This window comes from Oryza sativa, chromosome 4 (assembly GCF_034140825.1).
Source record: "Oryza sativa Japonica Group chromosome 4, ASM3414082v1".
In the NCBI taxonomy this organism is placed as follows: domain Eukaryota; kingdom Viridiplantae; phylum Streptophyta; class Magnoliopsida; order Poales; family Poaceae; genus Oryza; species Oryza sativa.
The window spans coordinates 18128376-18151432 of record NC_089038.1 but is presented as its reverse complement, the minus strand read 5'-3'; the positions used below and the strand labels follow the sequence as shown (position 1 = coordinate 18151432).

General features: G+C 44.4%; 1 protein-coding gene across 1 annotated transcript; it reads right to left on the bottom strand.

Annotated features, from left to right (window-relative positions):
• Positions 1-6: 6 nt before the first annotated feature.
• On the bottom strand, positions 7-22622 carry LOC136356205 (uncharacterized). The gene is made up of 4 exons (XM_066309797.1): positions 22329-22622; positions 2041-2986; positions 1460-1569; positions 7-188 (listed from the first exon to the last, which is right to left on the bottom strand). Exons 1-3 carry the CDS (start codon positions 22620-22622, stop codon positions 1562-1564), a joined length of 1248 nt encoding a protein of 415 aa, XP_066165894.1. The 3' UTR covers positions 7-188; positions 1460-1561.
• Positions 22623-23057: the final 435 nt, after the last annotated feature.

Below are 23057 nucleotides of genomic sequence, written 5' to 3'. Positions count from 1 at the left end.
CAAACATGATACAAAAGGCACATCTTTATTATATCGATAATATTTACATTATTACAAAGGCACTTCAGGCCTGACAAACAAAAATAAACAGCAGCGGACTAGCGGGCCTACGGCTCCATCTTCACAGGCGCACAACTGGGGTATAAGCCAGGACTCCACCTAAGACTTCTTCTCCAAAGCTTCAATTACTGAAAGGGGGGAAAGATAGAGTAAGAATGAGTACAACCACCGTACTCAGCAAGTCACACCGGGAGATGCATGATTAACGCAAGGGAGTACAAGGGGTAATAATATAGGGGTTAAGTTTTGCAGTAAACAGCATTTAAAAGTCACTTAGTTGCCCAAAGCTATTTTGTAAACACGATCCTAGAGCTATACAATATTATTAATCAAGGCCGTGGACCCACACGAACTTGCCTTAACCCAAGGCCTACGATGATTCAGACCGAACTGGCAACCTGACCCTGGGTCCCAGCTCGTCCCAAGCCAACCCAGGCCAACCATTCTACATTTTAGTTATTAAGCAGGTTTTAAGAATTTAAAACACTAACTTGGGTACATTGCTAGGCTTGCCCATAACCGAGGGCGCGGCTATTCGAATAGGTTATACTCTGATCAGAGGTGTACATCTTTACTCACAAGACACGTCTTCCTCACGTGTAACCACGTGCCACATACCACCACGGCATACGGACGGAAGACGTGACATAGTTTCCAACCCATCCTAGCCATAGACAAGAGTACCGACCCAACCCCACCTACGGCCGGAACCTCCGGGACAGGTAGGCAGGACTGAGCCCCTAGCAGCAGGACACCAGCCCTGTGCCATGACATCTCGACTACCGGGCCACAGCTCGTGTAGCCTTCATTTGTCCTAGAGATGTCCATCGACCCCCGACTTCGTCCATCTCCATCCGTGTACTTTTGTTTATAACCAGACTGAGCCACAAACTAAGCCTTACCCACTAGACATGTGGAAGTACGGTAGTGCTTTGCAACAAAGGCCCGAAGACCGGTCCTTATGTGGCCGAGGTGCTACTATCAAAACCATGCACCCCGAGCCCAGCCTAAAACCATTTTGAGGGTTTTGAATAGAGGGGGAGGTGTGCATCCAATTCCACAATAATCCAACCATTCCATAGTGTCCAAGTGATATGAATATTCCCAAAGTCTAGAGTTATAAAACCACCTAATGTTGCCTAATTAATCAGTGAAGCATCTACCTAAATTCATACTAGTGGAACCATGAATAGAGTACCCACTAGTTGGGTTTTATTTATTCTAGGGTGAACAAGGTAATAATAACAATAGCAATAATAATGTCATAACAAAGGTAAATAGGCATGGCTAAATAAAACAGTGATAACGCGGGAATTTAAATAAAGCGATAATGCATTAATTTAAATCAAAATAATTTTATAAACTGGGATTCAATATGCTCAAGGATGATGTGACTTGCCTTGCTCAGAGAGAACGGCCTTCCGAACCTTCGGCGACGACCGCGAACCACGCTTCGGGAAACTCCAGAACGACAGAAGCTACGCGAAGCACACAAGCAAAGCTACAAGCCTATAAAGAAGCAATAACAATACATAAAAAGAAAGCACACGGTTCTTTAGGTTATAACAAACAATAGGAGACTTGAACGGGTCGATTCAGAGTTCGTATGACCAAGATATGATCATCCGAAGTTTAATGCTGTTATATGGAGATTTGCGGATTATTATAATTATGCTTTGCAACTATAAAACATGTGGAAGCGCTACCGCGGTAGACCGAGTACACAGAGACGGTCCACGGGTCGACGGAAGCGGACCCCGTGTGTCAACCGAGGCGAGTGGCCGACAAGCGGACTCCACTAGACACCACGCGGGCTGCACACGTGAAACCACGCAGCTACCGAGCGGGCACACTAACAAGGTCGCCACACGCACAAGCGAGCGACTACCGACACCGGTACACGGGTACCGGGGTCGACAACCGCACAACGTGCACGGGCGACACCGAAAGGACGAGGACGGGGGCAGCGAGAGGACAGACCCTTACCACCACGCGACGAGGCGTGGGAATGATGACGACGAACAGGCGCGGCGGAGACGGCTCGGGAACGACGGAGGCAAACGGCGAGGGAACGACTTCGGCGGCGATCCTTGGATGAAGGCGAGACGCAGCCGGCGCAACGCTTGACGACGCGGAGCCGAGGACGAAGACGACGACGGGGCTGCCGCGGCTCGCTTGACGGACGCGGACGACGGACGGGAACGGCTCGACGGAGGGACGAACGCCACGACGACCAGGAACGACGAGAGGACGACGATGACGACACCGGGGCCGGCGAGGAGGCGACGAGGGCAGCTGGCAGCGGCTGCACGGAGACGAGGACGGCGTGGAACACGCCGCTGTGATGACGATAACGGTGGCGGCGCAGCGAGACGACGAGCCGGGCGACCGACGGGACGTCGACGACGAGAACGAACGGAGACGACGACGATAGACCGCGGAGGGGTTTGGATGGAGGGGAAGCGATGCCGAGGACGACCTTGCCGCTGCGATGCCGGAGAAGACGACGACGCGGTCGACCGGGGAAATTCCGCCGAGGAGGATGGAGAGGCCGGCGCGGCACGACGGTGTTTCGGCGAAATACGGGCGACGCCGTGGCCTGGCCAGGGAAGAGGACGGCGTTCCGGTGCCGGGAGAGGTGGTGGCGACGTCGGCCGGCGCACGGGAGACGCGGCAGAGGCGGCCGGAGGAGGAACAGTGGCGGCAACGCCACTGTTGCCGGCGGGGGAGCGTCTCCGGCGATTTCCCCACTAATCGAAGGCGGCGCCGGGGAAGAGGATGCACCTGCGAGGCCGAGGGAGAAGACGGCGCGGCCGGACGGCGCTCGGGCGAGGAGGGAGAGGCGGCTGGAGGCCGGCCGGCGCCGGAGAGAGAGAAGGAGAAGGCGGGGAGAGGTGGTGCGGCCACGGGAAGACGCGGGAGGAGGCTAAAACGATAGAATGGAGGGAGGATGCTCCATTTTATAGGCGCGGGGAGGGAGCCGGCCACGGGAGGAGCGGGGAACGGCGGCGGAGTTTGTGGCCGGCGGCCATGGAAAGCGGCCGGTTAAGACGCGTCCGTTCCCGACGATTGGGGGCGCCATTCAAGGGGGAAATTGGGGGGAATTGAAGAGGAATCAATGGGGATTAAAACCCCCCACTTAATTTTGGAATCCATGGTTTGATTTGCACGGATTAGAGGGAGCAAGAACCTAGGGTTCAAGGGAGAGAGAGAGAAGCCGTGCGGGAGGAGGACGACGACCGGGCGGGTGGGACCCACCGGTCAGGCGCGCGGTCAGCGCGCGTGCGGCGCGTGTGAGGGGGGGGCGGCTCGGGTGGCTAGGTGGGGCGGCTTGGGCCGGGAGGCGGCCCAGGCGGGAAGGGAGGAAAAGGGAGGTGGGCCAAGGGTGAAGGGGAGGCCCAAGAGAAGGAGGGAGAGAAGGAGAGGGAGAGAAAGAGAGGGAGGAAGAGAGGACTTTGGCCGCGGGCCGAGAGAGAGAGGGAGGACTTTGGGCTAGACTTGGCCCAAAGGGAGGAGGGGGATTATTTTTAAGTTTTTCTTTTTAATAAACTTTGATAATTGTTTTTGTTGCTTAATAAATATTTCCGGTGCTCTAAAAATTCAAGTAAAATTTGAGGGCTCATTTTAGACCAAGGAGAATTTAACAAAAATTCTCTGGGCCACATTCGAATTTTTCTTGTACGTACTTTAGTGTTTGCAAATTTCTTTTCGAATTTTAATTAATTCTATTATTCCTTTTAGAGAATGATTTTTAATTCGGGATGAATTTATCAGGACGTGACATTGATGTACTCCTCCATAGCTTTACGATCTTCTCCTTCGAAGTCATCAAATGTAACCGGGATCATATTGGATGGCTCCACCTCCGTCTTGAATGGCGGCTTCGTCATGGCGAAGTCGAAGTTGAGTTGACGATGAACGGATCTCCTCCCCAGCGGAGTCGCCAAAAATCGTGTTGGCACCTTTTTGTGACAAGTTGACAAGCACGATCGCAGCACCTTAAGCCTTGCGGTGATCGTAGAGTCGCCAACCACCTCGATCTAGCAAAGAGCTAAACCTAGATGGGTTTTGATAACTAAACCGGCTAGCGGAGCCGATTTTTAGATAACTACCTGTCTCGTGGGCAAAACGGAAGGTTTTCAGGACAAACCTACAAAGAGGTGTCGCACTCTCGCAGCGGCGGCGGACGGTTTACGGCGCAAACCGACAAAGATGGACAAACTAAGAGAAAACTAAAAGCAATATGAAAAACGATTCGATTTGATTGATAGTAGATTAGTTTTTACAATGAACCGGCCATGTCCCTTATATAGGGGTTGGTCTTGCCCTCTACAGGCCCTCCTCCACGTCCAACTCGGGGTAGAAACTAAAGGAAACCCGAAACATGCCTTCCCGAGCAAGGAAACCTCGAGACCCGACGAAACAAAATCGGACTCGGTCCTGCCGGTCAGACCGGCCACGCACCGCCGGTCTGACCGGCCCTCAACCGGCGGTTTGACCGCCTGACACACGGCGGTCAGACCGGCCCACTCGGAGGAAACCGGTTGACTTCCAAATTTTGGCAATCTTTCCTATTCTAATCATAGGTGCCAAATTTGGGTGTAAACACTAGCCACATTTTTTTTCGTCTGGGTCGATGGCATCGGGCCCTTATGCGTCGTGACTCTGTGGCTGGCATCGACGCATCGATCATATTCCACTGAAAAATCGGATCGGAAGTCCTCCACTCATCCCCGCCAACGCGTTCCCGAGCGTCCTCCGATCCATTCCTGGCGGCGGCTGCGCGTGCATGCTCTTCGGCGTGCGTCTGATTGGGGCGGCGCGCAGCGCCCACTTCGGAGGCCACTTTGAAACATTCCAGCGCCGGCCGATCCCCCTCTGTGTGCGGCCAAGATGAGGAGCAGTAGCTGCAAGATTATACCAGAAGTCTTAATGAAGCTAGCTTGTCGAATTGGGTATAGTAAACTGTAGTTCCAGTTTAATAATTCGCAAACAAAAAAAAAACAGAGCTGTAATTCTCAAACAATCGCCGATCTTTGGGGATGTCTGATGAAGAGAGCAAATCACTGAATCCAGATAATTTGTATGCAAAAGGGTGTCCTGGATTAGAAAATACTACTAGAAACTATGCCCCATGGAGATAGTTCCTAAATCATGGTTTGATCTCAATTCATTTCTGTCATTGGGCTTGATCTTCACTGTTGAATTGTGAGTCCATACAGCAGAGTGTCTTCTTGAAGTGGTTCAAAACTTCGAATGGACTGGTTATAAGTAGTTCCCTCGCCAAGTAAAATTTTAAAGTACCTAATTGCTATCATTTCAGTGCCAGCTGAAAGTTGTTAATTAAACCTGTGTTGATGGCATTACTGTTAGTGACTGCATTTCTTTGGTTGGGCTAGAAATTAATCCTGAATTATTACTGTTGCCTTGTCATAACCTGATTTTCGTTTTTGGATTTATAAATTATTTAATAAATTATTAATAGAATTTATATTAAATGTTCATTAATTTACAAGTGATGTTAAATGTGGGAAATAAAATTTCCTAAATTTAAAGCATGGATGGATTTAATTTTTATTAAATTCTCCATGATTAATTATACTCTCTGAAATGTTCTCGGATTTTTCAGAGCTCAATCCGTAATTTTAATAATACAAAGAACACAGTAATTAGTTAATCAATTAATGATCTAATTATAATTATGTTAAGTGCTTTTCTTGTTTAAAAATCCTTAAATTATAAATTGTTGTCTAAAATGAATTATTAGAAATGATCTTAAAAGCCTAAAAGAGAAGATCTAATTTTAATTTGTTAAATCTCAATATAAAAGTGGGCTAGATAAAATTTTGTTAAATACTTCTCTTGTTTCTATAGTTCCTAGATTTTTCTAGGATTTATTTGAGCCAAGGAAGTATTTTTAATCAATGGAATATCATTTCATGAATAATTTAAATAGAAAAAGGTTTTAAAATCTCCCTTTTGGCTTTGGGCCGAAAGTCGGCCCAAGTCTCTCTCTCTCCTCTCGGCCTGCGCGTGCTCGGCCCGTTCGGCCCAGTCCGCCGCGCCCTCCCTCCTCTCTCTCAGCTGTCAGGTCGTCTTCCTCCTCCAGCCACCAACCGCCGCCTGTAGCGCCGCAAGCCGCAGCCGATCTCCTTCCAAATCTGGCCGCCTCCTTCCTTCTCCGGCCAAATCAATTGAGGAAAAATAATCTCCTCGATCTCCTCTTCCTTTTCCCTTTAGGAAACCCGAGCTAATTCGTTTGGAAATCGTCGGAATCAATGCCGATTTGGTTAGCTTCTCTTTCCAAAACCCTAAAACCTTCCATCTCGCCGCCGGTCGCCGTGGGCCTCTGTCACCGCCTCCTAGCCCCTACAAAAGGATCCCCGGGACCTCCTCTATCCGCCGCCACCTTCGCCTTAGCCCGCCGTCGCTTGTAGCGCCGCCTCCACGTTAGCTCGTGCGCCGTTGCCGTCGCCGTGAGTCCGGCCGTGCTGCGCCGCTGCTCCAGTCGCCGCCGTCACTCGGGAAGGCCGTCGCCAGGTTCGCAAGGTCGCCGCCGTCCTTGTCCCGTCCTCCGTTTCTGCCGCAGATCGTCGGAGCGCCGCCGACTCCGTCGCCCCGAAGTTCTCCACCGCCGCCGTCGGTCCAGCCGCGCCGCGCCGCCGTTGCAGCTGCCGCCATCGGTCGTCGTCGCCACCATCGGGCTCGCGAGGAGGAGCAGCACCTCATCCACCCCTCCGTTGCCGCCGTTTCCCACCGGAGCACCGCCGTCACCGGCGACCCGAAGACCGCCGCCGCCTCAACCTCGCCGCCGTCGTCATCCGTCGTCGTTTGCCATCGTCCAAGTGCTCGGTGAGTTCGCCGAGCCGAGCTCTTCGCGTTGGTGCCCTCCGTTTGCGCCGCCGCACCGTCGTTCGCCAGCGAGCACGAGGTGCCGAGCCGCCGCCGGCGATGACGTCATCGTCGACGTCAGCGCCTTGTCAGCCATAGACCCCTGGTGGTTTAGATCGATCTCGGCCGTCCGTTTTGTTTAGATTAGATTTTGGCCGTTGGTTTCGTAGACCGCCTCTGTGCACCCGGTCTACCGTGGACCGTCTTTGATGACGCAATAAATCCCTTTTTCCTTTCAAAAATAATTCTTTATTGCGTCATAATTCAATAAAAATCCATATAAATGCTTTAATCCAGTTTAATCTTTAAAAATTCATAACTAATTCATTGTAACTCGGTTTAATGTGGTTCAAGTTGCAAAAGTTGTATAAAATAAAGATCTATATATTAAAATTATCCATAAATTGAATTAAATTTACTTAATTCTTTTTAAATGGGCTTTAATTAGATTAAATCTTGTAAAATTCGTAATTAATTCATATGAAGTCAGAATGAGGCCGTTCAAGTCTCATAATTCATCTAAAATTATGATCTACATGTTTGTTTACTTTATATGTATTGTTTATTTGGAGTTTCTTAGTCTTTTTCTTTGTTTTGCGTGTTAGCTTGTCGTTTCCGTCGTTTCAAAGGTTCGTGAGTGAGTCGATGTGATCAAGAAGATTAATTGAAGACCCGTTATTGCAAGGCAAGTCACACAGATCCCAAACACAATTCCTTTGAGCATGTTGATCCTATATTTAAATTCTCTATTTATTTTAACTGTGCATTTATTTTTGAATGTCATCGGGTGGTTTGAACCTATTCCTTTGTTAAGGCCAGTTTGCATTGATTACCCTATTTCTTGATTACCTTGGGTTATTATAATTTGACTAGTTGAGCTTTATATATTGGTTCAACTAGATGTTAGACATAATTGCTTAGCCATGCTTAGAAATATTAGCACACAATTGGGATAACTAATGTTTCACTATTACTTAATGATGGATATTTAATGATAGCTCACGGTGGTTAATTGTGATTGGTTAATTAATTAATTTGCCAACTAAAATTTGATAATTGTGGGTTGTGAGCACATGTTTTTGATGGTCGTGCTCATGACAATTAAGGACCGGTTCACGAGTTTCGGTTGTGAAACATTAACCGTGCCAACCACAAGCCAGAATGGGCAACGGCTGGACACTTTGTATAGCAAGGCTCATTGCGGAGTGCCAGACTGAGAAGTGGCGGAGATAAGCCCACGGGGGTTGCTGGGGAGTCCATGCCTCTGGTTTTTGAGGGGGTGACTACGATCCAGGAACGGTGCACTGCTTTGAGTTGACCTATGCGAGGGGTCTTGTCACAACTACACAAATGGTGATATGTTCAGCATGGGCACATGATGATATGGTGACATATTGTGGAGTTGTGTCTTGTGGGTACAGTGGTACACCTCTGGCCAGAGTAAAACTATTCGAATAGCCGTGCCCATGGTTATGGGCGGGTCGAACAATGTCTTTCGTGATTAGTCTCACACTACTTATTAATAATAATGTGGTAATTGATGTTAATTAATTTAGCTCCTAGTTTGGAATGGTACATTCCTGGTTTGGAGATAGATCTGTACAGCCGGGTATGGTTGTTCAGGATGGTTGGGCCTGTGCAGCATGGGTGTGCTGTTCAGTGTTGATTAATATTGATGATTAATTACTCTACTGTTTTACAATTATCAAATGTTTGCTAAATGCTGCTTTTGCAAATGAGTCCTATATTATGCCATCCTTTGGTATCCTTGTTCACTTGCATATTTGCTGTGTGGCTTGCGGAGTATTCCATGTACTCACCTTGCAATAATCAATCAAACCTCAGTTGAAGTCAAGTTGCGAAGGAGAAGACGTTTGGCTTATACCCCAGTTGAGCTGTCTGTGGGAGTGGAGCCGGAGCTTCGCTAGACCATAATTCCGCTGCTATTTTTCTTTTCTTTTGTAAGTATTTACGTTATTATTATGATGAATCTGTATATTAAATTGTCAGTTTGTGTATCTCGGCTGATTCCTAGACGAGAATTTAATGCATAAATAAGTTTGGAAATTACTAGTGAATTTTCGGGCATGACATGCCTTCATCATTTTTTCCAGCACTTATGATCTGAACCATGCACCTATTTCCGTTTCTCATGGGAGGATTTTGGTGCAAGCGGTATACAAGGTACTGCATTTAGTACATAAGAAGAACCCAATTGTCCTGTACTGAAAAAGCTTGAAGGGCCTGTGCTAGTCCTTGGCTCAAGAATTGTGGAAATGGACTCTGACGAAGAGTACGATGACAGAGTAACTGCTATATGAGGCCCTGTTTAGTTCAAAAAACTTTTCGCGAAAACATCACATCAAATCTTTAAACACATGCATAGAGCATTAAATATAGACAAAAAGAAAAACTAATTGTACAGTTTGCATGTAAATCGCAAGACGAATCTTTTGAGCCTAATTAGTCCATGATTAATCATAAGTGCTACAGTAACTCACATGTGCTAATGACGTCTTAATTAGGCTTAAAAGAATCGTCTCGCGCTTTCCAGGCGAGTTATGAAATTAGTTTTTTCATTTGTATCCGAAAACCTCTTCCGTAATTCGGTCGAACGTCTTATGTGACACCTAAAAATTTTCATTTCACCAACTAAACAGGCCCTGAGAACCACCTGGTCCATTTGACTTTGCTTTCAATTCAAGAGTGTCAACCTACCTTTTGTGGCTATGCTTATTGTGCAAAATACAAGTATAAATTTCCCTTCTTTTCTTAACCTATTAGCTACTAGACATGGAACATTGTTCACTGGCACTGTTGTATTTAGACAAAACTAGCAGTTGAACATGCTCACCAGGATGCCCTCTCCTCTGCAAGAAGGCGCGCGCAAGGAGCGGAGGAGATGAGACGGGAGTAGAACGAGCACGCGCGACACAGAATTTTTGGTGTGACGGCGCCTGGGAGTAGAGATGGGGAATTTTTGGATTGCTAGGAAGTATATATATACGAGTAAAGATATCACTTTTTTGGTAAATTTAATGCATACCACTTTAAAAGGCCCATTAACCACTGTAAAAAAAAGACCCAATAGAAAATCCACTACTATTATAAAAAGTTGAAACTATATACTAGGTGCTATTTACAATTTTCTAAATTATAACTATGCCATTATATATGTCCCGGCTAGCGGCTATCCTTGAATCATTTTTTCATACGGTATTTTCGTATGACCATATTGCCCAAATCGATCATATTGATTTGATTTGATACATGTGCCCTCCGTCCCTGAAGATAGTTGTCAAAATTTGAGATAGATCATAGGTGGTTGGTAGGGGAGGGAAGGGACCAAAGCGACGACGGTGGTGAGGTCAATCCCTAGTCTAGGGGCATATGTGCCACGCTCACCACAAGTGCGCGAGCGAGGCCAGTATCTATTGCAACGGGACTCCACCTAGTCAACAATGATAGCTTGCAACTTGGGAACATCGAGAGACGACTACACGGTAGTAGTTCCCTATGCTCTGGTCGCCACCGCACATGCTTGTTGTCTTCGCCGGCGGCCACTAGAGCGTAGGCACTATCACCGTGCAACCATCTCTTAGCATCCACAAGCTGCAAACTATCATTGTCAATTAGGTGGGATCTTATCTATAGCCTTGACGACCTAGCCTGGCAACCCGATTGCCATGGACACATGGACCGGAATAGAAGAGAGAACGGTTAACTGTTGACTTTTTCGTGGCCAACATAAGATCACCTAACAATTTACGGTGTGATCAACAGACTCACCAAAATCGGTAGATCAAGACCAGCCAACTAAACCAATTTTGAGATTAATTCACTCACGTAGAATTGCACTACTAATTTACGAGCAAATTAGCACAGAAGATAAATATCATACGCCACTCGATGGCAGCATCCTGCCTTGCACCCTTAATTTCGTCCCAAAGCAAGGAGCTTCTGTTATGGCCTGATTCTCTGCTTCCTCTGCTCCTCAAGGACAAATTTGAGGTTGAAGGCAGGGCCTCCTTCGTTCAAGGAGATGATGCAACATCCATTGCCGTCACACCTCTCCGTAGCGGCCTGCCGGTGATGCCTGTGTACGGGCATGTACAACGGCATGGACGCCATGATTCTGTTAGTCTCACGGTCGACGAGGTACGCATCGAGGTCACAACCGATGATTTTGCAGTATGGAAAGCCCACCGAAAGTTCCAAGAATTTCTGTCGGTCTTCTATGATACTTACTACGTTGTAAGTATTAAGGTTGTCGTCGAATCTCACTGGAATGGAAAGGGAAATGACCAAGACAATAGTTGATAGTTCATTGGAGTAATACGGGTTACTGTCGATGACCCTTGTGGCGCCATCGTTCAGGAAAAGACTCGGGGGAAGGCAGGGCCGGTCCTGACATTTGGTTTGCTGCAGGTGAACTTGAACTTAAGGAATTAAGGCTATTTTTTTATCTCTAATATATGTATTATGCAAAGCACATATACTATATAGTGACACAAATAAATATTTCTAACATCATAAATAATAAATTAAGCAGTTTGCAAGTTACAATTTATACTCGATAAATAATATCGATAGTATAATTGATAACTAAAGAACACCATAAATAAAGTAGTTTGAATACCTTAATAGTAGACCACAAATATCACATGTCCCTTATAAAAAAGATCTTATTCGCTCATTTGTACCCTTTTGCAAAAAAAGCTTATTCCCTTTTTCGAATCGATTAATTGATCTTCTCATCTTCTTCTATTTCTTTTCTGAACACCCGACAAATATTTTTTAGGTAACATTAATTGTAACACCTGAAATAGTAAAATTACAAAATAAACTATACAACAATAACCATGAAAATAATAGCCTAACTAACCTAATTTTTGAGTGGAAAAATCATGCAAGCAAGAAAATCATAAGTCCATAAGTAATAAGTTGCTAACCTAATTTCTAAGAAGAATTGAAGAAATAACACAAGAACAAAAAGTCTGCAACCCAATTTGCCGAGAGCTTAGGACTACAGGAGGGGGAGAGGCGTGTGGCGTCGAACGTCGGTGAATCAGAGGCGGGCCTGGTGTGCCAGTGGCCAGCCAGCCAGGCGACCAGCAATATGGGCTGTGCCGTTTGCGTGGAGAGGAGACGCGCTGCACGGTCGATCGCGAAGAGAAAAGCAGAAAACAATGAGGCGTTGCATGCTCGCGGCCTTGTGCCTCCCTCCCTCCCTCCTGGCTTGTGCCCTATGGGAAGGATTAGCACAAATATACCTGTCGCACAGAACGAGGACACAAGCACACTAAGAAATCACTATACGGAGGTGTGGGACCGCCAGCTGGAGCATTCCCGCAGCACAGGTGTGTGACATCACCATGGTCCCGTAGGCCGAAAGTGCGACACCACGACGATCCCACGGCTCGGAAGCGCGGCAACATGATGGCTAGCTAGAACGTGTGGCACCGATACGCCCGCAGCTAGCAAACACGACACCGTGTTGGTCCCACAACTAGGAAACGCGGCACCGCGGGCCGACCGAGCAGTGGGATTGACGCAGTGCTGCGCTCCCACGCCGCAGGGTTGCATCGTCCGTTTGTCCCATGTTTTTGCATCTCACCAAACACACGATCCCACGAAACGTGTATATTTTCCACAATTCTTCTAAAACCATGTATATTGTTGCAAAATGGTTATAAATAATGGATATTATCAATTTTTTTTCAAAAACTATAGCCCTTGAAGTCAGCGGCAGAGACGGTGTGGGGGCTGGGGGGTCTTTAGACCTCCCCTACCCCCTAATGGACCATTAGGGCCCTTATAATACCCTCTAAAATTCTAATCTATATATTTATACTTTCTATTTGAAATATAGACAATTTATATGAGACATGTTTTAATTTTTATTGATCACTTTGGTTTAGCCCCACTATAATTTTATTCTGGCTCGGCTATTGCTCCAAGTTGATTGGTTTAAAGAACTTGTGGCGTTGGCGCTCTGTTTAGTAGTAGCTCTCACGCAGAGGTCTCCGATACTATATTCCACAAATCGTCCACAAACCTCGCAATCGCATTGATCACTGACTAGCTTGACTTAAAAAAGTGACCTGCAGACGTCATGACCATGGAAACTCCCACCGGCTATTAACATCGGGAACATGATCAGGTCGTCGATCAGGACATGGAGAAAACGATAAGCAGTTTACTGATTCTTATAACTAAAGAGTGAACTGATGTTTGGCCACATTTCATTATCAATGTTTTATTTTAGCCACCTTAAACTAATTATTTCGTTTTAGGCCAGATAATCTTGTCAAGTTTAGAGCCACGGATTACATATGTGCATATAGATAAACAGACAGGATATATGGAAAATTAATTATTAGTTGCTAGTTTGTATAAAAAAATATCGATCAGTATATGTTTTGTTCAAAATTAATATTAAATAACTCAATTTTTATAGTGACCATGGAAATTTGTTATGTTAATTAATTGATCTAATTAACTGAGCAGCACACTTATGATAAAACAAATCATTCGGTCGACATATATGATCCATTATGTCTATCAAAATAAAAAATCAGCTGTATCTCTTCAATAGGGCCCATAGAACATACATAATACATCAAAATAAGAATTCAATACCTTTATATATTGCATATCGATGCGGGCATGCAACAACATAGATGAACCCTTTTCCACGTACTAACAGGAAACCCTCTCCAACCAAGGATATCGATCATCAAGCCTGAAGAAAGCAAGCTTTTTTTTTTCACCTGGATGCTGTCGCGTGTGATTATTCTGCTTAATCAATCTATTAATATTTAACATGATCAGGCATTAGTCGTAACTACAGACACATCTAAAAAACACATCTGCTTATTTTCTCCGATCCGCAGCCTGTACCTAAAGGATTCGACGATAGCATGAGAAATCAATCCTGATTAAGAAAAAATCTACATATATGCACTAAAATACCAAATAGTCATTGATCTGGATGAAGGCAAACCTGGAGCATCTCAAATCGCTTTCTTGAGTTCCATCTTTTTTTTTTTTTTTTGCCTCATCTCACAGATAGATCTCCTGTTACTATGTACTCACCAATTAGATGGGCCTTACCGTGGCCCACTGTATTAACTAATTAAGCTCAGATATATTTTACGATTTACTGTTATTATAGCACGATCTATTTAATAAATTAGATTTTTCTAATTAAGTGAGAGCTTATAGGAGCGTCCAATCAGTATAGGTATACAGATATAGAAAGATAAATAGATAGATTGATAGACAGATAGATAGATAGATATATGGCCTGTTTCGGGGGAGCTTCTAGCTACTGCAGCTTCTCTCAGAATCTTCAGCTTCTCAAATAGTCCAGATTGTCCCCTAGATTCTGAGAATTTGGAGCTGTAGAATCGAGAAAATGAACTAGAACTCAGAAGCTAGAAAACCCAGCTTCTCTAGCTAGATTCTCAGAAGCTGGCTACCAAACAACAGATTCTCAGAATCTGAACCTCTCCCCTACACAGGGCCATAGATAGATAGATTGATGTTGCTTGTTCCATCCATTTCCTATCTCTGCGCTCGCTGTATTACACCTTCCAGTCTTTTGTATGCTAGGGAACTGGAATTATCACCTTCTATTTCACGTTACTATAATATGTTTTAATAGAGTAAAATGCATGGAGGGTCACTTAATTTTCTTAGGTGAATTTCTTAGGTGAATTATGCAGGTCACTCTACTTTCAAAATGAACATATAGATCACTAATGTAAATTAAGCGAGTAATTTGCTAATTTAACTATTCACATGAGCATACCTTGTACAGATAGCATACCACCTATGATTGAAAAAAAAATTGCTTTCGGACATATGAAGAAAACATGTGTATTTTCTTTCTTACAGCCTAGAACTTCGAAATAAAAGAAATTAGGGAAACCAAATCATTTCACTTGGGCATGTTTTGATGAGATCTTGTAGTTTTAAGTCATTTCTCTCATTTGCCATCAAACCTGGTGACGCCTCCTACGGCGACAAGCTTTCAATATAAATAGCAATGGAGGCGAAATCCTAGCCGGCATCGATAAGAAGCTTAAACAACGGCGGAGGCTAAATCCTACTCCATTCATCCAAAATATTAAGCGCTTTTGTCCGGATATCGTTGTATTAGGATGTGTCACATCCAACAAAAAAAAACTTATATTTGGGAACGGAAGGAGTAGGAGACAACGGTTGCGGATGCCCAGACAAATTTTCGATGGATTAGGAAACGTCCGAGCGAATTAAGCTGATCATAGGACCCCCACGGAGAAATAAATTAAGTGCCAAATTTACCCCAAATATATCTTAGTAATTTACTAATCTATCCTCAAGAAAAAAATGTTTAGATTAGTTACTGATTAGTATAATACTACAGTAGAGAGCAGCGGAGCGTCTCTAAATAAATAGTTCCCTTTCACTTGCAAGTCAAGTCTCCCCTCCAGGAAAAGAAAAACAAAACAAAGAAAAACTGGCAGGCCAAGTCGTTGCTCCGCGACATCCTCCGGTTAGAATGATTGATGTTGCGTCTTCCGTCCCTTTCCTGTCTCTGTTTTGGCTTTATTACACCTTCCAGTCGTTCATATGCTAGGGAAACTGGAATTATCGCCTTCTATTTCACGTTACTACGATGTGTTTTAATATAAAGTAAAATGCATGAAAGGTCACTTAATTTGCTTAGGTGTATCATGTAGGTCACTCCACTTTTAAAATGTACATCTAGATCACTAATGTGAATTAAGCGAGTCATTTGTCTATTTAACTATCCACACAAGCATACCTGGTATACATAGCATACCACCTATGATTGAAAAAAAAAATGATTTCGGATATATGCAGAAAACGGCATGTGTATTTTTTTCGATTCTCACAGCCCTAGCATTTCAAAATACATGAAATTAGGGAAACCAAATAATTTAACTTGTGCTTAATTTTCGATGAGTTCTAGTTCTCAGTCCTTTCTCTCGCTTGTCATCAAACCTGGCGACGGCGCTGCAGCGACAAGCTATGAATATAAATAGCAATAGACATGAAATCCTAGGTGGCAGCGATGATAAGCTTTTACAGCTATGGAGGCTAAATCCTTACTCCATCCGTCCATCATATTGAGGGCTTTTGTCCGGATGTGACACATTACAGTACAACGAATCTGGATAGATTCTCCACCCAGATCGTTGTATTAGGATGTGCCACATCCAACCAAATAACCTTATATTTATAGATGGAGGGAGTAAGAGACAACGGTTGCGGATGCCCAGACAATTTTTTCAATCCTATGTGACACTATTTCTACAAGGTGTGCTCACATTGATAGTTATATGGCTAAATGACTTGCTTAACTCATATTAGTGAGTCAAATGTGCATGTTGAAAGTAGACTAACATATATGACACATCTAGAAAAGTTGAATGGCTCTATATGTATTTTACTCTTTAATATATATTTGGAGGAACGCCAGCCAGCGTCGCCAGGTACGGAACTAGCTTAGGTTCTGATGGAGTGTCGCTTTCCTGCGTCCTGCATATGTTGAAATTTGAGATATAAGCTCATGGTTATAATGTATTCACAAGTTTGTGACTCTTTGTCGGCGCGTCAATGAGTCAAGGCTGTGTAAACCAACAAGTTCCTTAATTTGCATATATTCCTACGTATGTTACAAGCATGTAGTATGTAGGCTCTCTATGTTTTTCTCTCAGTTATGAAAAACGAACTCTTTGGACGTAGAGATCGGGTTATAATCTATTTTCTTAACGAAAATGGAAAACGGGGTTGCATGAAAAGCTAACGCACGCGTGCTCATTGGTGGCAAGCGTTTCCGATAGTTTAGCCTAATTAACTAAGTGATCTATTATATACTAAAAGTCAATTAAACTTCCTAGAAACACTCCCAAAGCGCCACGTGGTATTCTACAAACGCTCCTACGCCGCCATGTGCACTGGTGGAGAAACCATCTTTCGTCGGTCGGCCGAATTCCACAATAGTCCCGGTTGCAATAAAAACCGGGGCTAAAGATGATCTTTAGGCCCGGTTAAAAAGGGTAACGGGCATATTTGATCTTTAGTCCCGGTTGGTAATAAATCATCTTTAGTCCCGGTTCAAATGCTGTCAGGGCTTGGCAGGCCCCCCGGGATCTTTAGTCCCGGTTGGTAAGATCGTAACTTTAGTCCCGGTTGATGTGGGATCTTTAGCCCCAGTTCATAACACCAACCAGGACTAAAGTCCCACCCCTATATATATGTCTTCTTCCTCCTCCAGCTGCCCGAGCAAGCTTCAAAATTTCTTCAAAAAAGAAGGGAGGTCATGCCAAAATTTCTAGTGAATTTATTTTGGTGATTATATACAAATCGGAGGTGCTAAAAGGTTAGCAACTTCATCCTCCAATGTTTTTTTTGTCATATTACATTTGGAGCTATGTTTTGCACACTTTTATGTCTCCAAAATTTAGTTGTAAGTTGATGAGAGAGAAAATTTGTGTGGGGAAGAAAGAATATATAGAAATTTAGTTTATTTGCTAAAGAAGGTTTTATAAAATAGTTGAGAAGGAAAATATAGTGAAAGTTAATCTTAAATAATAGAAAAAAACTAAAATAAAAATTAAAAGAAGTACAACACATTAATATTAGTTTAAAACTTTAGAAATAGTAAATAAGAATTATTTGGGGTAATATTTATAATTTTTGTATGAATAATGATATGTCATTATTGTATGACTGTTGAAAGAGTTTGTAATTATTTTATAATTATTGTATGACTGTCATTATTGTAAGAATAATTATTTGTGTACGATTTTTTTCATGTCATGTAGATGGATCGGCAATGGATATACGCTGACCGGTGGTCCAAAGAGTTTATTGACGGCGTGCATTATTTTTTGAGAGTGGCCGAAGCTAACAGGCATAAGGGTTTTATTTGTTGTCCATGCAATAAGTGTAAGAATCAGAAGGAGTATTCTGCATCCAGGACTATTCATTTCCACTTATTTGAGTCAGGGTTCATGCCAAGCTATAATTGTTGGACATCCCACGGAGAGCAAGGTGTTGAAATGGAAGAAGATGAAGTGGAAGACGACAATATTCCGGACTTTGCTCAGTACGTTGGATTTGAAGGAAATCAAACGGGCGAGGAGGAAAGGGATGCTGATGGTAACGACGTTGCAGATGATCTTGGTCAGATGTTGCAGGACGCCAAGGAGGACTACGAAAGTGAAAAGGGGCCCATAAATTGGACAAGATGTTAGAGGACCACAGAACGTCGTTGTACCCAGGTTGCGAGCAGGGGCACAAAAAGTTGGATACCACTCTGGAGTTCTTGCAATGGAAGGGAAAAATGGTGTTAGTGACAAGGCATTTGGCGATTTATTGAAACTCGTCAAGAACATTCTTCCGGATGGAAACAAATTGCCCGAGACAATGTACGAGGCTAAGAAGATAGTCTGCCCTCTAGGATTGGAAGTTCAGAAGATTCACGCATGTCCGAATGATTGTATCCTATATCGCGGTGAGGAGTACGAGAACCTATAAGCATGCCCTGTTTGCAAAGCACTACGATACAAGATTAGACGAGACGATCTAGGAGAAGTTAACGGGCAGCTAACAAAGAAGAGAATTCCTGCTAAGGTGATGTGGTATTTCCCGCCAGCTACTAGAGTATAGCTACTTTCGCTACCTTGACTCTTCTTGTTATTATCCAGACCCATCAAGTCATTCAAAAGCATGAAGACATTGACCATCTGGAGCGAAGGACAATTGGCGAGACCACTAAAAAACGGATACTTTACCGAAAAGCCTTTGCTACCACGGCTAAGGCGTTTGTTCAGGAACAAGGAGAATGCTAGAATGATGCGATGGCACGCTGAAGAGCGTCAACAGGACGGGATGCTGAGACACCCCGCCAATGGTTCGCAGTGGCGAAACATCGACAGAAAATTTGAAGACTTTGTAAAGGACGCACGAAACATACAGTTTGGTTAAGTACGGATGGCATGAATCCTTTTGGAGATATGAGCAGCTGCCATAGCACTTGGCCCGTTACGATGTGTATCTACAACCTCCCCCCTGGCTATGCATGAAGAGGAAGTACATAATGATGCCGATTATTATTCAAGGCCCCAAGTAACCTGGTAACGACATCGATGTGCACCTAAGACCACTGGTCGAAGATCTTAAACTGTTGTGGGAAAAGGAAGGTGTCCCCATGTTGGACGAGGACAAACAGGAGGAGTTTAACCTACGAGCGCTGGTGTTCGTAACCATCAACGATTGGCCTGCACTTAGCAACCTTTCCGGTCAGTCCAACAAGGGGTACAAGGCTTGCACTCACGTATGGATGAAACAGAAAGTACGTATCTTAAGCACTATAGGAAGGTTGTGTACATGGGTCATCGTCGATTCCTTGCTGCAAACCACCCGGTACGGAAGAAAGGCAAGCATTTTGAACATAAGGCGGACCACTGTACGAAGCCTAAACATCGCAGCGGGAAAACAGTGTTTGCTATGGTTAAAGATCTTAAAATAGTGTTCGGAAAGGGGCCTGGAAGCCAGCCTATAGAGAACGAAGATGGTCACGCGGCGATGTGGAAAAAGAACTCTATATTTTGGGAGTTACCTTATTGGGAATTCTTGGACATCCGCCACACAATCGACGTGATGCACCTCACTAAGAACCTTTGCGTAAACCTTCTTGGCTTCCTAGGTGTATATGGAAAGTCGAAAGATACATTGGAAGCACGTAATGATCTGAAGCATATGGAACAACGCGGCGACCTTCACCCGGAACCAAAGGAGAAAGAAAGCCATTACTTGAGTCTAGCCAGCTACACTCTTAGCAAGGTACCGTCTGGATACTCTACGAATATCAAGCGAATAATAAGCACGAAGGAGAAGAAGTTCACAAACTTAAAGTCTCATGACTGTCACGTGTTGATGACACAACTGCTACCAGTTGTAATAAGGGGTATCGTTCCAGACAATGTCCGGGCAACAATAACAAAGCTATGTGCATTCATGAACGCAATTTCGCAGAAAGTCATCGATCCGGATAGATTAGAAGCCCTTCAAAATGATGTGGTGCAATGTCTTGTCAGTTTTGAGTTGATATTTCCACCTTCATTTTTCAATATAATGACGCATCTGCTTTGTCACCTTGTCAAAGAGATCAGTATTCTCGGGCCTGTGTATCTACACAACATGTTTTCTTTCAAGAGGTACATGGGCGTTCTGAAGAAGTATGTTCGTAACCGTGCTCGTCCAGAGGCAAGCATTGCCAAGGGGTATGGAACAGAGGAGGTCATCGAATTTTGTGTAGAATTTATTGAAGACCTTCGCCCAATCGGGGTACCTGAGTCACGCCATGAAGGGAGACTACAGGGAAAAGGAACTCTCGGAAGGAAAGCAATAATGACGGTAGACAACAATTAATTCCGTAAAGGCCATTTCACGGTTCTGCAAAAATCTTCATTGGTAGCTCCTTACATCGAGGAGCACTTGGCTCTAGTTCGCGCCAGAAACATCGGTAAGTCCGATGCATGGATTACACGGCATCACATTGATACTTTCCCCGCGTGGCTACGACAACATCTCATGGGTAACGAGACGATCAACCAACAACTGGCCTTCCTGGCGAGGAGACCATCTGGGTCGATCGCGACATTCTAGGGATATGAGATCAATGGTTACACATTCTACACGAGAGCCCAAGACATGAAGAGCACGAATCAAAACAGCGTTGTTCGTATCGATGCCATGGGACACGATGGAACAACTGGCAAATATTACGGTGCCATCGAGGACATATGGGAACTTGACTATGGTCCTCTCAATGTCCCTCTGTTCCAGTGCCAATGGGTTAGGTTGACTGGTGGAGGCGTAATGGTTGATGACAGTGGGATGACAACGGTTGACCTTAACAAGGTTGGATACTCGGACGAACCTTTTGTCCTTGCCAATGATGTAACGCAAGTCTTTTACATGAAGGACATGTCTAGCAAAGGAAAGAAGGGCAGAGGGCCTGATGAGCCGAAGCGTCACGTGGTTTTTCCAGGCAAAAGAAAAATCGTCGGAGTTGAGGACAAAACTGACGAGGATTACGATCAGTTGGATGGGCAACCCCCTTTCACGGTGACGATTGACCCTAGCATCCTCCTATCAAATGAAGACACGCCTTACTCACGTAGCGATCACAAGGAGGGAACAATAGTGAGGAGAAAGTACGTGCGGTCAACCGTCACCGCCGATGTATTGCCGTAATTATTGTGTACACGATATAAACTATTTTGGATGTATTGGTTATCTATATAAATCAATTGTTGTATGGCATATGTTAATTACGTACGATTATTAGAGGTTTTAACAATTTTAAATCATGTAATTGCTAGTTATATGCGATAATTAGAATTTTTAAAAGTTTTAAATCATGCATGTGGCATTTACATATGATACTTAGAGTTTTTAACAATTTTAAATCATGCATATGCTAGTTATATGCGATAATTAGGATTTTTAAAAGTTTTAAATCGTGCATGTGGCATTTACATATGTTAATTAGAGTTTTTAACAATTAATTTAATATAATTCATATGCTAATTATATATGATTATTCAAATTTTTATTAATTTTAAATCATGCATGTGGCATTTACATATGTTAATTAGAGTTTTTAACAATTAATTTAATATCATTCATATGCTAATTATATATGATTATTAGAATTTTTATTAATTTTAAATCATGCATGTCGTATGTATATACATATGTTAATTAGAGTTTTTAACAATTAATTTAATATCATTCATATGCTAATTATATATGATTATTAGAATTTTTATTAATTTTAAATCATATATTTGCTTATTACGTTTTATCCACTTAATTTACTACCGACAACAATAATTTTTCGAAGTAATTGTCATTAATTTTTCGACTTTAAATAATTTTAATGCATTATTTTCTATTTTAGAAACACATTTGTAATGGAAATTAATATTCAGTGCGCTTATCAGTAGTCCCGGTTCTTAACCCTAACCGGGTTTAAAAAGAATTTGGAAATAGCGGGAAAATATATTTAGTCCTTTACTCCCGGTTGTTCTCATCAACCGGGACTAAAGATCTAGTGGTATATATATTGCCGATGCGCGCCCTCGTCTTCTCCACCAACACTTAGAAGTTTTTTCCCCGATCGATCTCTCTCTCGGCTCCTTCGCCGCCACTGCCTAGGGCATCCCCGCGCCGACGCCGCTGTTGTATCTCGCCGTCGTCTCACGCGCGTTGTCGTCGCCGCCTTCGCCGCCGCCGCATCTCTGGGGTGAGAGCCGCCGCCGCCTCCCTTTCTCTCTCTCTCCCCAAACCGCTGCCGGCCGCCTCGTTGTCGCAGCCGCCGACGTCGTCGCGGCCGAACACGACTCCGCCGCGCCGACGATGCTGACCCTGACCTCGATGCGGCCGCCACCGGCGACGACGTCGCGCCGGCAGTGCCGATGAAGCCGCGCCACGATGCCGGGCCACGCCACGCCGCCGCCGCGGCACGCCACCGCCGCGCCGCCACGCCGCCGCCGCGCACCACTGCCGCCGCGTTGCGCGCTTCGCCACTGCCGCGCAACGCCGCTGCCGCGCCGCGCGCCACGCTGAGGCCGCGCCGCCATGCCGCTACCGCGCCAAGCCGCAGCCGCGCCGCCACGCGGCCGTTCCGCTGCCGCCACGTGAACGAACGAACGATCGTGAACAAGAACGAACGAACGTGAAGGAGCAAACGAACGTGAACGAGAACGTGAACGTGAACAAATGAACAAACGTGAACGAGAACGTGAACGAACGAAACGTACGTGAACGAGAGCGTGAACGAACTAGAACGAACGTGAACCATTCCGTGAACGTGAACGAACGTGAACTTAACATTGTATGTGAATATACTTAAACAAACGAACGTGCGTGAACGAAAAGTGAACTTAACAAGAACGCGAACATTACTTAACGTACGTTAACGTGAACGCACGTGAACGAACGAACGTAGGTGAATGAAATGTGAACTTAACGACAACGCGAACGTGAACGATCGTGAACGAAACGTGAACTTAACG